At 47.6% G+C, this 15,070-nt stretch overlaps 1 protein-coding gene across 3 annotated transcripts in view; it reads left to right on the top strand.

Annotated features, from left to right (window-relative positions):
• The window catches only part of PTPRZ1 (protein tyrosine phosphatase receptor type Z1), a 550,052-nt gene that overhangs the window by 491,017 nt on the left and 43,965 nt on the right, over nt 1-15,070 (top strand). For all 3 annotated transcript variants that reach the window (XM_085654180.1, XM_085654181.1, XM_085654182.1), the window contains one exon: nt 11,957-12,030. In XM_085654180.1, the coding sequence (XP_085510306.1) occupies nt 11,957-12,030 (74 nt within the window). The remainder of the gene's footprint in view (nt 1-11,956; nt 12,031-15,070) is intronic.

A 15,070-nucleotide genomic window follows, 5' to 3' on the forward strand; every position in this document is an offset into this window, starting at 1 on the left:
TGATGAATATGGTCAGATGGAATTTGCAGGCCTGTATTTATAGTACCCCCAAGTAATTTCCCTGCGGCATCTATGTGTTCAGATTTGGATATTATTAGGTTTGATATTTCCCCCATCCCCTCATTGGTTTTTCTTAGGAGGGTCTCTAGTTTATTAACTTTATTAGCTAATTGGTCTACTTTTGATATAAGGGGTTTCATTAACCCTGATAGCTTAGCCTCCAGTGCTCCCATGAGCTTATTTAAAAAGGTATCCTCCCAATCTACACTTTCGCTCTCTTCTTCCCTTATCCCTTCTTCCACCCTCTTCTTTACTCTTCTTGGTGGGGTTACAGATTTAGTTTTACAGGAACGTAGACCACCTCTTCTAGGGGGTTCCTTAGTAATCCCTTTTTTAACTCTTGGTGCAGGGACAGGAGTGGGAGGAGTATTGCTCTCAGGATCTAACTCCATAATTGTGTCAGATTGGTTTGGCTCTTCTAAGATAAGTAAATCAACAATAGGATCGAGTTGTTGAACAATAGAAGGCGTGGATACATTTAATATAGAGGAGTCGTGGGGGACCTCAATCGGGTCATTGGTAACAATTTCATCTCTAGCAGACTGAAATATCCCTGATTGGTTAATTTGGGCACAAGGTGGGGAATCCATAAGTCCCAGGGAAGACCTCCGATCATTGTTAATCTTTGTCACCACCTGTACCAAATAATTATCCATTGTGTTTGCCAGGGTGGCAGGTGTTTTTTGTCTCGACATTATAACCTGCCAAATCCTGTACAGATCTACCCTGATAGTAACTGTAATAAGGCAATTTCACTTTCAATAAGAATATATATATATCGTTATATCGTCTTACCACAGGTAGATTTGAGGTTGGGGGAAAGAGGGGTGGCCCAGTCCAGTCTCTCACAGTCTAGAACGGGCTAAAACGGGCCCGCCCTTGGCCCGGGCTTTGCCCGGGCGCTGCCCGCGCGCGTCCCGCGCTGCGTGGGGCCTGTGTGCAATTTATACAGCCCGGGCGCTGCCTGATGACATCAGCGGCAGGCGCCCGGAGCTGCGGGTGCTGGGTAATGTAGTTTCGCCGCCTCCCGGCGGTGTCCCAGTTCAGGCAAAGATCCTTTTGTCCCCGTTGGTGGAGCCGTTCCCCTCACGGCGGGCATGATACAAAGATATGGCAGTGGTAGGTTCACTAGGCGCGTCCCGCGCTGCGTGGGGCCTGTGTGCAATTTATACAGCCCGGGCGCTGCCTGATGACATCAGCGGCAGGCGCCCGGAGCTGAGGGTGCTGGGTAATGTAGTTTCGCCGCCTCCCGGCGGTGTCCCAGTTCAGGCAAAGATCCTTTTGTCCCCGTTGGTGGAGCCGTTCCCCTCACGGCGGGCCTGATACAAAGATATGGCAGTGGTAGGTTCAGTAGGCGCATCCCGCGCTGCGTGGGGCCTGTGTGCAATTTATACAGCCCGGGCGCTGCCTGATGACATCAGCGGCAGGCGCCCGGAGCTGCGGGTGCTGGGTAATGTAGTTTCGCCGCCTCCCGGCGGTGTCCCAGTTCAGGCAAAGATCCTTTTGTCCCCGTTGGTGGAGCCGTTCCCCTCACGGCGGGCCTGATACAAAGATATGGCAGTGGTAGGTTCAGTAGGCGCGTCCCGCGCTGCGTGGGGCCTGTGTGCAATTTATACAGCCCGGGCGCTGCCTGATGACATCAGCGGCAGGCGCCCGGAGCTGAGGGTGCTGGGTAATGTAGTTTCGCCGCCTCCCGGCGGTGTCCCAGTTCAGGCAAAGATCCTTTTGTCCCCGTTGGTGGAGCCGTTCCCCTCACGGCGGGCCTGATACAAAGATATGGCAGTGGTAGGTTCAGTAGGCGCGTCCCGCGCTGCGTGGGGCCTGTGTGCAATTTATACAGCCCGGGCGCTGCCTGATGACATCAGCGGCAGGCGCCCGGAGCTGCGGGTGCTGGGTAATGTAGTTTCGCCGCCTCCCGGCGGTGTCCCAGTTCAGGCAAAGATCCTTTTGTCCCCGTTGGTGGAGCCGTTCCCCTCACGGCGGGCATGATACAAAGATATGGCAGTGGTAGGTTCACTAGGCGCGTCCCGCGCTGCGTGGGGCCTGTGTGCAATTTATACAGCCCGGGCGCTGCCTGATGACATCAGCGGCAGGCGCCCGGAGCTGAGGGTGCTGGGTAATGTAGTTTCGCCGCCTCCCGGCGGTGTCCCAGTTCAGGCAAAGATCCTTTTGTCCCCGTTGGTGGAGCCGTTCCCCTCACGGCGGGCCTGATACAAAGATATGGCAGTGGTAGGTTCAGTAGGCGCGTCCCGCGCTGCGTGGGGCCTGTGTGCAATTTATACAGCCCGGGCGCTGCCTGATGACATCAGCGGCAGGCGCCCGGAGCTGCGGGTGCTGGGTAATGTAGTTTCGCCGCCTCCCGGCGGTGTCCCAGTTCAGGCAAAGATCCTTTTGTCCCCGTTGGTGGAGCCGTTCCCCTCACGGCGGGCATGATACAAAGATATGGCAGTGGTAGGTTCACTAGGCGCGTCCCGCGCTGCGTGGGGCCTGTGTGCAATTTATACAGCCCGGGCGCTGCCTGATGACATCAGCGGCAGGCGCCCGGAGCTGAGGGTGCTGGGTAATGTAGTTTCGCCGCCTCCCGGCGGTGTCCCAGTTCAGGCAAAGATCCTTTTGTCCCCGTTGGTGGAGCCGTTCCCCTCACGGCGGGCCTGATACAAAGATATGGCAGTGGTAGGTTCAGTAGGCGCGTCCCGCGCTGCGTGGGGCCTGTGTGCAATTTATACAGCCCGGGCGCTGCCTGATGACATCAGCGGCAGGCGCCCGGAGCTGCGGGTGCTGGGTAATGTAGTTTCGCCGCCTCCCGGCGGTGTCCCAGTTCAGGCAAAGATCCTTTTGTCCCCGTTGGTGGAGCCGTTCCCCTCACGGCGGGCCTGATACAAAGATATGGCAGTGGTAGGTTCAGTAGGCGCGTCCCGCGCTGCGTGGGGCCTGTGTGCAATTTATACAGCCCGGGCGCTGCCTGATGACATCAGCGGCAGGCGCCCGGAGCTGAGGGTGCTGGGTAATGTAGTTTCGCCGCCTCCCGGCGGTGTCCCAGTTCAGGCAAAGATCCTTTTGTCCCCGTTGGTGGAGCCGTTCCCCTCACGGCGGGCCTGATACAAAGATATGGCAGTGGTAGGTTCAGTAGGCGCGTCCCGCGCTGCGTGGGGCCTGTGTGCAATTTATACAGCCCGGGCGCTGCCTGATGACATCAGCGGCAGGCGCCCGGAGCTGAGGGTGCTGGGTAATGTAGTTTCGCCGCCTCCCGGCGGTGTCCCAGTTCAGGCAAAGATCCTTTTGTCCCCGTTGGTGGAGCCGTTCCCCTCACGGCGGGCCTGATACAAAGATATGGCAGTGGTAGGTTCAGTAGGCGCGTCCCGCGCTGCGTGGGGCCTGTGTGCAATTTATACAGCCCGGGCGCTGCCTGATGACATCAGCGGCAGGCGCCCGGAGCTGAGGGTGCTGGGTAATGTAGTTTCGCCGCCTCCCGGCGGTGTCCCAGTTCAGGCAAAGATCCTTTTGTCCCCGTTGGTGGAGCCGTTCCCCTCACGGCGGGCCTGATACAAAGATATGGCAGTGGTAGGTTCAGTAGGCGCGTCCCGCGCTGCGTGGGGCCTGTGTGCAATTTATACAGCCCGGGCGCTGCCTGATGACATCAGCGGCAGGCGCCCGGAGCTGCGGGTGCTGGGTAATGTAGTTTCGCCGCCTCCCGGCGGTGTCCCAGTTCAGGCAAAGATCCTTTTGTCCCCGTTGGTGGAGCCGTTCCCCTCACGGCGGGCCTGATACAAAGATATGGCAGTGGTAGGTTCAGTAGGCGCGTCCCGCGCTGCGTGGGGCCTGTGTGCAATTTATACAGCCCGGGCGCTGCCTGATGACATCAGCGGCAGGCGCCCGGAGCTGAGGGTGCTGGGTAATGTAGTTTCGCCGCCTCCCGGCGGTGTCCCAGTTCAGGCAAAGATCCTTTTGTCCCCGTTGGTGGAGCCGTTCCCCTCACGGCGGGCCTGATACAAAGATATGGCAGTGGTAGGTTCAGTAGGCGCGTCCACTGTGTGTTTTTAAGGACGCAGAAATGCTTATGCAGTAAGATAAATAGGTATTCCCAAAAGTTTTCAAGCAGTATTATTCAAAACTTCCAAATAAAGGATCTAGATATACATTCTTAAAAAAAAAATGACACAGCTTGTTCCATAGTGCGTCAAGGATTGAAGGCACAGTTTGAGATTATCCACGCAGCAAGACATAGCAATCGTAAAAAAACAAAAAATAAATGAAAACTTCTCAAATTAACATAAGTTCTAAATAAAGAGGCTGGTGCCCACTCATAATTCCATTGTTACATGACAAAATATTGCATTTGAGTCCTCGAAGGTGAGTGAACCACAAATACATGTGCACTTGTTAACGTTTCTTAACAGCTACATATTCATAGTAAGATATTAAGGGATAGGGTGTGTGAGCGTCACAGGTCTAACCTTTAGACATGTTCCTATTACTGTAAGAGGGTATATAAATGTGACTGATCTATTTCAAAAGCCCCTGAAGGAAAGTTGTCACTAAAGTTGTTAGTAACTTTAGAACAATCTCATACCAGAGTCGATTACCAATGCACAGGCCTCCGCCCTGGCTCTAATTCATAACTGTACTCTAATGGGCAAATACTTTTCTCAATTTAAGGATATTCGTGATGGGTTCTTTTTGTTGAGGAAGGTGGGGTGGGGTCATAGATTCTCAATGGCATGGCCTTAGTTAGAGCTTTTGTACTAAAAAAGGGGATCCTGGAAAAATAGAAAAAATGAAGTTTTGAATTTCAGGCCTTCGGACAAAGAAGCATTTTTACGTTTAATTTTTGTGCATTGGTAATTTTGATTTCCAATTTGGCGACACAACATTAATTAATTATTAAATATAAAATATGTCACTTTTTACCCTAAATATGAATCCGAATCTGTGGTCACTGTAATATATGAAGTACATGCTTCACATAAACTGTGAAATATTTCCAATTTTTCATGGTTCCCTGTGAAATACTGGTTTTTATACCACTGCATTTTGTGCAATACAAGCATCTTATAAACAGTTTGTACTTTATTTACCATAAAGAGATCACCCTCTTAAAGACTTCACATGACCCGAAATTTGAAGTCAAGAGGTTGAAAAGTATGCATTTACCACTGATAAGACATCTTCTACTAGGCTCTATGGACCAGTAGCAGCCTGTGCAGGTAAGCGTGGTGGGGCGGGGATGGCGAGGTGAAAGTGACAAACAATAGGATAGGTAATGTTAAATAAATAAATAAAGACACTTACCTTGCACTCCCCGCATCGCTGAGTCAGCGATGTGGCGAGCGCAAGGTGAGTGGTTTTATTTATTTTACATTCCCTATCCCGTCGTTTCTCACTTTCAGCCCCACCGGGTTTACCTGCACAGGCCGCCAATACTATGAACAACTCCCCTGGAACGCCTACCGCGGGGGAATCTGTGCTCCACCGTTATTGCCTGATCCGTCGCCGGCCCCGTCCCCTTAGCCAACTCATCCCCCCGGTACCTGGGCATTAGGTGTACCCAGCCCTAGTTCTGATCTCTCCCCCCTCTTGAGATTCCTATGGATGGCTAGGATCCCCCCTCTAGGGGAGCACGTGTTGCTATTTCCGATTGAGGATTGCCTTGTGGGTTTGTTTGTATTTGTTGTTCTTTAAGTTTAAAATGGAACCGTATAGTGGGGTCTGGATAGTGTGGCTCGCAACGATGTTAACTCCTGTGCATGCTCAGCCGCAGCACCATGTGTTTTATAAATGTATATCGTATGCTCCTTTCATTGCTAGCGGCCGGCCGGAAGGTTGTAGGCCCATATTTGTATATTTTTGAGTCTTGTAATAAACGGTTTCAAAAAAAAAAAAAAAAATACTATGAACAACTGTCCTTAGTTTGATAAAATACTGTAAACGCATTCCTGAGATGAGGACCATGGCATACAACCTCAGAGTCAATCCTACAACCCCAATGTGGTTTAAACCTCCACTAAGTGGCTTGTCCCTACATTCTTCACTATTCAACAATCAGTAATGCCTCAAAATCTTCCGAAAAAGTTCTGGAAAGAAACATCCACACCTTATAAACACCTTTTTTACATATAATTGTTCTATAGCATTGTATTCCAGCTATTTAACTTGAGCACGTTTCCAGACATCCACTGGTTGACACTCTATTGTAAACAGAAGTATCTAACTATAATGCCAATTTGAGCCTTTGCATTCTTAGTGTATTTGTATTTTTTACCATATTCAAAGTTGAGCATACTCCCAATCCCTTCGGGCAACCCGCATGGAACGCCCGCAGGCAAACTGCACATGCCCCCCGCCCCCACTGCACGTGCTCAGAACCTAACCAGGCAGGCAATCCCCACTTCGAACGGTCTACGGGCTGCACACGGTGATTGACCGCAGGTTCTGGTATATGACCAGACTCTTTTAGCTTTAAAAAAATGTTTTTTCGGTGCCTCACTGGGCGCCTTGCTGGGTAACATTGTACAGGTTGGTGGTACCGTGGTTCCTGGGTTGGTTACAGAGTGTCTTCTCCAACCAGGCCCTGTATCCAACACTCTATGGACACTCAACACTCCATGTGTGCCAATCTCCAACCAGCGCTCCGTACCCAACCCCATGAGTATACCCAGACCTCACAGGCAGTCAGCCCACCTCCCCCACTGAGTACATCCTTAAAACCATGCACAGCAGTGTGTTAGCCCTGCACACGTCCAACCTCAACTACGCATGGCCTTTGGACTGCACAGTGGTGGTTGGCAACAGGGTATGGTCTATGACAAGACCATTCTTTTTTTATTTTCTCTTTTTTAGATACTGGATGTTAGAATCCGGGGTCTCTGGTTGGCGCAGGTATGCACTTGCGACAAGCAGGGACCCTTTCCTCTAAGTCAGGGCAAAGGATCACCTCTTTAAAAATAACCCCTGCTCACCCTCTAGGTAACGTGGCGCGAGCAGTCAGGCTAAATTTCCAGAGGGCATATAGGTTAAGCGTTCAAGTTGTCCCACACAATAATCACCACCCCACCACACAAAGACACAAGGCTGTATTTATCCAAAATATAATTCTTTATATAAAAGGTTTTCTTTCAGGCAGGTTGCATAAATACAGTTCTCTTAGCGAATCTCAATCCAGTTACTTTCAAATGCTTAAGGGCAGTCCACAGGTTTCAAAATGGCACAGTTCTATTTAAAAGGAGTTCTTTTGGTCTTCTGCGCCCTTCGTAGCGCCTTTGGGGTGCTCTGGGTAAGGTTTTGACAGTACCTTGCCGTTTCCCACGCTTCCCGCGTGAGCCGGAGTACGCTTGCCGAGTACCACGCTTCTCGCGTGAGCACCGGCAATGTCTTTCAATGCGGTACGGTCCGGACAGCCAGGGGCGCGCCGTACATTGACTGAAGCACCCTTACGGTGCGAACACGGGCGTGTTGCAGGGCAGTACGGTGCGAACAGGAAGCAGTACGGGGGGCGAACCCAGGGTGTATTTCCAGGCAGTACGGTGCAATCCCAGGATATTTGCAAAGGCAGTACGGTTCAGTAGTACGTGCCAATAGTCTTGTGCGAACAGTGCGTGAAAACAGTACAGGCCAACAGTACGGTGCGATAATACGGGCAATTAGTCTGGTGCGAACGGGGATATTTTTCCAAGGCAGTACGGCCCAAAACACATCAGATGTAAGTACGGTCCGTATAAGGCAGGAACGGGCCGTACAAACAGCGCACTAAATCACAAATACTTCTAATGCTGGCACGGTTCGTATGAAGGTCAGTACGGGCCGTGATCTAGCGCGCGAAGCCACCAATACCTTTTGTTCGCACGGGGATGGTCCCAGCGGCCTCGGGTTTCAACGGAGCGGTGTCCCACGTCGCGGTGTCGTCCCTCGCAGTCAGAGGGCGGCGGTGCTTCGTGGGGCACCCGAAGAAGGTCTCAGCCACACGACCAAGGGCATAAGAGGGGAGAGCAGCTCCGGGGCAATCCACAGCGCGTTGCAGCGCGATCAGCTTTTCAGTGGATCACAAATGTGCACAGGGCCTCGCGGTGATCTTGGCGGCACAGGGTCGCCAGGGCTCAGTGCACAGGCCTTCAGGTGCCTTTCTCCACGTTGCGAGCTACGGCTCGGCGGGGATGGTACTTGCGGTGCTTGGACCAGGTAGGCAGGTCCTTGCGGTGCTCGTGGTAGTCCCAGGTGGCAGATGTCGCGGTGTAGAGAAAGGGGGGGAGGCACACAGGTTCTCTGGGGATCAGCGTCACGGAATTGCGTCCAGCTACTTCTCCTCTTCTGGGGGTAGGTTGCACTCACTGTTCCTGGGGCGCAGATCAGGGGGCAAGTTCACAAGCAAGCCCTTGGAGATTGTTCAGCACAAGGTGATTCAAAGTCTTTTCCTTCAGTCTTTTCCTCTCCTTCCAGCAGACAGGCACCCACTGCAGGCCAGTCTCTCAGGCAGAGAGACAGTATTCCTCCTTCAGTTTCTCCAGGTCCTTCTCCTTCAGGCAGAGGTTCGTCGTTGCGTAAACAGGATCTGATTTCTTAGGAGCCAGGCTCCTACTTTTATAGTGCAATTCTTTTGTTCTTTAGCGCCAGGGGGCCTGGGCCTGGCTCAGTCCAATTCTGGAGCACTTTGTTGTGGTGACTCTGCTCTTTCCTTTCAGCAGCAGGGCAGAGACATCAGCCGCTCCACAGGGGGCGGAGCCGGCTTTGTGCTGGCAGAGCAAAGGTCTATTCAGAGTCAAAGGTGTACTCCTCCCACCCATCCTGGTGTAATCTCTCTACCCACCACCTGGCAGCCAGCCTGTCTCTGGGGATTCCCCAACCCTGCTCCTTACTGTTGCTAGGCAGAACACACACACACAGCAGAGGCGGACTGAAATGGCCAGGTCAGTTAATACTAACTTTCTAAAAGTAGAATTTACAAACGCAGGATATTAAAATAAACTTTACTAAAAGAAGTATTTTATTATTCTGAGTTCAGGCATACTAAATATAACTTTCTACCATGCTCTATGAGTCCACTGGGACTGCGCGCAGGTTCTACAGTGACAGATCCTAGACCCATTTTACTAGGCCGCTTCTGTGGGTGGCACAACTAGTGCTGCAAGCCCACTAGCGGCATTTGTATTTACAAGCCCTGGCACTCCTGGTGCACTTTACTTGGGGCTGACAGTAAACCAAATAAACCAATCATGGACACCAATCAATGTATACACTTTACAAAAGGAGCACTTGCACTGTGGCACTGATTAGCAGTGGCACAGTGCCCTGAGCAGCTAACACCAACAAAACACAATGAGGCACATCAGCAAAAAGTGGAAGGGAAACTCACGCCAAGGTGCCAGGTCTAACACTGCAGTATTATGCCACCACATTACCAGAACTGCACTGCCAGCATTGTGGTACCAGAGAGGGTTCCTTGCTGGGTACCTCCGTACCAGGCTCTGGTACCACAGTACACATGACCCAAAATATTTTGGGGGGGGTTACCCTTGGCTGGGCCTGGGATTGCCCTCTTTGCCCCTTATGTCTCCTTTGATTTTTTTTCAAATGGTTGCCACAATATATTATCAATGATGTGGCCAGCCAACCAGGATCTGTCCATCCACTTTGAATGGGCAAATCAAAGCATAGCTGGACACCAACAGCCCAGATAGCTCTAACTTATCACTAGTGTTAACCCCTTCATGCCCACTCAAAAACACTTTTAATTGCTAATTTCTCGAAAACTACTGAACACATTTACACCAAATAACAAAAAGCACGCTTTCTGAATAAATGTCTAAATTTTAGCCAAATTAATTCCTTCCAGGTGTTTTTTCCTGTATCGGTGAGCAAACGTAACTATAACTCGTGCCCTCGCTATGTACTGCTTATGACCTCACATACTACAGCACTCATGTCATGTTCTATGACATCATTGATAACATCACTGATGACATCTCAAATGACATCATTGATTACAACACTGTGCACAGCGGGGGAGCAAGTTATACTTACTTGAGATAACCCTAACTATACCTGCTGGAATTCTATGGCTTTGTGTGTGTAAAATCTGAACCTAACTATAACGTCCCTGTAACATTTTTTTTGTGTGTGAACTTCTACGTTTTAAAAAATTCAATATTTCCTAACTATAATGTCCCTGTAACCTTTGTTTTTTTCTGTTTGTACGATATTGATGTGACAATATTCTATATAAATATGCTCTGTTTCAAAGTAACATCTTATAGAATGGAGCGAAGTTTCCCTCCAATACCAGGTGCACAGCTTCAATTGTGATTCTCACCAATTTTATTCAACTGCTCTTGCGCTTTTGTCACTAATTATACCATGTACTCCAAAGTCTTTTTGAAACTTTATTTATTTTCTTTGCACTCGTGTGACACTTATATGTTTCAACAGCTTCTCATGCCACAGATATGCCCATCCGAGCCTTTGTCTGGGCACGCCATAAAACATAAAACATCCTCAGTTGCGAATTGTTGTTACCCAATGCATTTCGAGCTTAAAATTAGCCCTTCTTCAGGGTTCACTACAAATGAAAAAATATTGCCATTAACATGTGGCTTCAACCCGCTTTGTGCAATATTAAATCTTTTTGCATAAACACATTCAAACCATGTTCTCAGATTGACCCTTACACAGCACTTTCCCTCTACACACTCATCTTCTATCAACACCACCCTCCGATCACCATGTTATGGGGAACGTAGTTGTGAGTGTTAACATGGTGATCGGAGTGTGGTGTTGATAGGTTAAATTTAAATTCAAGGGATTGACTACGTTTTTTGAGTTAATTAATTTTGCTTCGTGTGTAGAGGGAAAGTGCTGTGCTTGTAGTGAACCCTGAAGAAGGGCTAATTTTAAGCTCAAAATGCATTGGGTAACAACAATTCGCAACTGAGGATGTTTTATGGCGTGCCCAGACAAAGGCTCGGATGGGCATATCTGTGGCATGAGAAGCTGTTGAAACATATAAGTGTCACACAAGTGCAAAGAAAATAAATAAAGTTTCAAAAAGACTTTGGAGTACATGGTATAATTAGTGACAAAAGCGCAAGAGCAGTTGAACAAAATCGGTGAGAATCACAATTGAAGCTGTGCACCTGGTATTGGAGGGAAACTTCGCTCCATTCTATAAGATGTATTGATCAGCGCGTGACATCAGGGCAGATCACGCTATCCATGGAGCACGCAAATGGATAAAAGTTGAAAATAGAAATTGGCAAAATTGATGAAATAATGTTTAGACGGTGTGCAATGCAATCTTTGGGACTCTTTCAAAGTAAAACATTTACAGCTTCTACTCTATGAAGCAAATTACAAAAAAGGCTCATTAGCAGACCTTTTCCTCACCCGGCTCACAGCAGTCAGCAGAATAATGAGTCGGAGCATGGTTGATGCATCAAAATGAACAATAGACATTACACCTTACATTTTGAGGTGCCCGCAGGGTGCACAGACTGAATAAAGAAGGATCCTGGCATTTGCATCCAATCACTAGAGGTGATATTTAAAGGGACAATTATGCTTGTCTAGATAAAGGACAGATTTCTTTCGGCCTGCACCCTCTCAGCATTCTAGGATAAGTTTCCATGTTGGGTGGATCATTTTCATCACTGCTAATAGCTGCCCTTGCATGATGTCCGGTTTAGGTCTGGTGCTTTCAGCCAAAATGCTCGCTGCATTGACATTTTACAATGTGGTCCTTCAGTCTCCCCAGGCTCCAAATCAGAATACCGGTTGACATTTGTTAATTTCTCAGAAAATGTATACACAATGTTGTACTCTGCTAGATAATTTGTGATGCTGTATTTCTTACATTTCTGATGCTAAGTGTTGCAATTCATGTATTAGTACTCAATCTGTCATTTTATTGCAGTGGAACGAGCAAGAGTCGGCCTTTCTTCATTGGCTGGAGAAGGAACTGACTATATCAACGCTTCCTATATCATGGTAAGTTTAAGCTTGGTATAAAATACATTTGGTGACAAAGCGTGGACAGAGTTGCCTTGTAGTGACATGGATTTGAGACGGCGGAAAGACTGTTAAGAACATTTATTGAGTAATGGTTTTCAAATAGTTAAGGCATAAGTGCAAAACATCTCAACAGTAGAGATGTTTAGGAAGCTTGATCTCCAGGTGTGATCTGACCCTAAGCCCCTGGTACATTAAAAATATATACCTACAACCAGATGACATCACAGAGACATGCAGCTTAGGGCCTAAGGCTGCGGTGACAAGTACTTACCAACTCAGGGAGCACTTATGCATCCACTGCTTACATTTCAGTCCTGTAAGTGTACCCTGGCTCATGATACAGAAGAAATGAACTAGTGCCAATAGCTGTGCGCCTTCTAGCAAGCCACAGGCCAAGCATAAACTACAAACCGCTTCTACAAGGAAGGAAGTGCCATGTACTTTCGGTCTGTACATTGTCAAAGAGGCCTGTTCTGCTCCTGCTGGTTCTAGGCATTTCAAATCAAAATAATGTGACATGAAATAACATTCAAATCTTCTGTGCCTTGGGAAGTGGGTGGTGAACGGACTGGCCAACTGAGTATCACATCCTTCATCTTAGGTATATTACCAGAATATTGAGTCCCAAATATCGTGCTATAAAAATATTATGGTTGAATATAAACTACAAAAACATTGAGAAAGTAAGTTTACATTGTAAATATAGTTACTTAGCTCCACATCGATACCTAGACAATATAAATGTACCTTCAAAGTACTATGATGTGGAATTAAAATCAGTAAATCTATACTTACCTGTATCTTCTTACCTTCATGATATTTTGGTAATCGATATTCTGGCTATTATATATTTGTAGCATGATATTTTTGGTGTCCGTATTCTGTCATACCATCTCGAATGTACATATGGAAGCAACCAATCTACTGTCCCCTGCCTAGACAAAAACAGTGGGCTTGATGCTCTTAGCACAGGTCTCAAACTGTTCTACAGAGATTAGTTTGTGACCTGTTATTCATTTTCAGATGTAATTATTGTATTGATCCGTGTATAAATACATCAATGGTCCCTTAGGAGGAAGTGTGAGCCTCAACTTCATTGGCCACCATACATAACCATCAATAGATTGGTTTAAACAATAATCAAATCAAATGTATGCAGTTAGTTTAAAAACAATAAAGTTAAAGTTTTCTTTGCATACATTTTATGGTAATATGGTGCTCCCAAATATACCAATTCGCAGAGAAAGTGAAATAGGTGAGTTTACAGTGTGCAAGTGCTATACAAAAAACACATGTACACAACTTGTGACTGATATGGACACAATTGCTGTTGAACAACACTGAATCCTGTATCTTGTCGACATTTCGACCCCATAAAATTAGTTATATAAGGGTCGACATCATCAGGACGAAGAGAGATTATTGGAAGCACCCAGAAATCGTGATAATCCCTGTGTAGGTTTGCAAGGGGGAACTAATCATCATCAACGTCAGTAAAGCACGCCAGCAAGATGTAATGAATTACAAATTCGAAATGATGTAATTATAGCAAGCGCCGTCTGCAAATGATAAACATATAAGTACAGACACCATTGGTAGGAGTGCTTGTACAATGATCCGTTGGAACAGAAATTTGTTTGGGCGCGCGTTTTAGATTAATGCATTAAAAAAATTACTTTGACAAGTAGAGTGGTTTTGGTGTCTTTATTACATCTTTTCTATGTTCATTTACTTTTAGAACCTATGCGGGCAACACTTAACCCATGTCGTCGAGAACAAGAATTTGCATTGCAATAGGTCTCGCATTTACGCAAGTTTAAGGTATTGGCATTGTAATAGACAATGCCTTTTATTTATGTTTTAAAAACCAAAACATAAATAAAAGGCATTGCCATTTACAATGCCACTAGCTCAAACTCGCGTAAATGCGAGACCTACTGCATTGCAAATGCTTGTTTAAAGTTGATCACACACAACTTCCGTCGGCCGCTGTGTTATCAAAACAGACATAAAAGGGAAGGACACTTCAGTTTAACCCCTTTCACTTAAAAAACGCTAACGAACTTCAATCGTGCAATGCTGCAGATCAGTTCTTTAGTTAAACCAGCTGCATCCATCACTTCAACCAATGAAGCTAAAGCAGATATTTGCCAGAAGTGGCATCTGCTTGCACGTCTCTCTCTCACAGCAGTTTAAAGAGGCTAAGAAGTCTGCCACTGCAGAAGGCAGCATTGGTGTCTGCTCCTGCACGATGCTGCAGAGACAGCATCAACATCTTTCCAGAACTGTTTTTACGCACTGAAGTGTGCTTTCTTTCTTAGAGGTACAGATGGCTGTTATAAATATTTCAGGATGGAAGTGCGATAACGTGCTGCATCTTTAATACTTTTATGGTCCCAAAGGCGAGACAGATTGCATTGTAAATGCTTGTTATGTGACAGGCACGGGGAGGGTAAGTGATTTACCCAGAATCACAGGATGTGGAACAGACGCCGAGACTGGACCCAGTTTCCCATTTCAATCGGCAGCTCAGGCCCTCCCACAATTGCACGGCAAACAGAAGGAGGGAACAAAACCCCTCACTCAGTAACTTCCCCGGCTCCATTTATATTCCCATGCTGGAAACTCACCTGCATCAGATCACACAGCGCGCTCCCTTCACAGCACTTAGGGATGAAAATAAGTGTCTGCGTCTGGCATCCAGGGCTGGTGTGGTCGCCCCGCCATTACCAGTGACGTCAGAGTCGCTTCATCCAGTGGGGGTGGTCAGACGGGAGAGCCCCAGAACACCCTCCAATCACCTCCACCGGAACCGATAGTTAGAGATCGCAGGACGGAGGGATAAGGTGCGGAGCCTACAAAAAGCTTTGTCTTTACTAATCTATTCAGGAATAGGCGTTTAGATGCCATTATGGATACATTGTAAACATTAAGGCAGATCTTCTAACATGCCACCCCAGACCCCCTCACACACACTGATTGACAGGAGTGAGTGAGTGCTCATTTCTAAAAGAGA

The sequence above is a fragment of the Triturus cristatus genome, chromosome 4_1 (assembly GCF_964204655.1).
Source record: "Triturus cristatus chromosome 4_1, aTriCri1.1, whole genome shotgun sequence".
Classification (NCBI taxonomy): domain Eukaryota; kingdom Metazoa; phylum Chordata; class Amphibia; order Caudata; family Salamandridae; genus Triturus; species Triturus cristatus.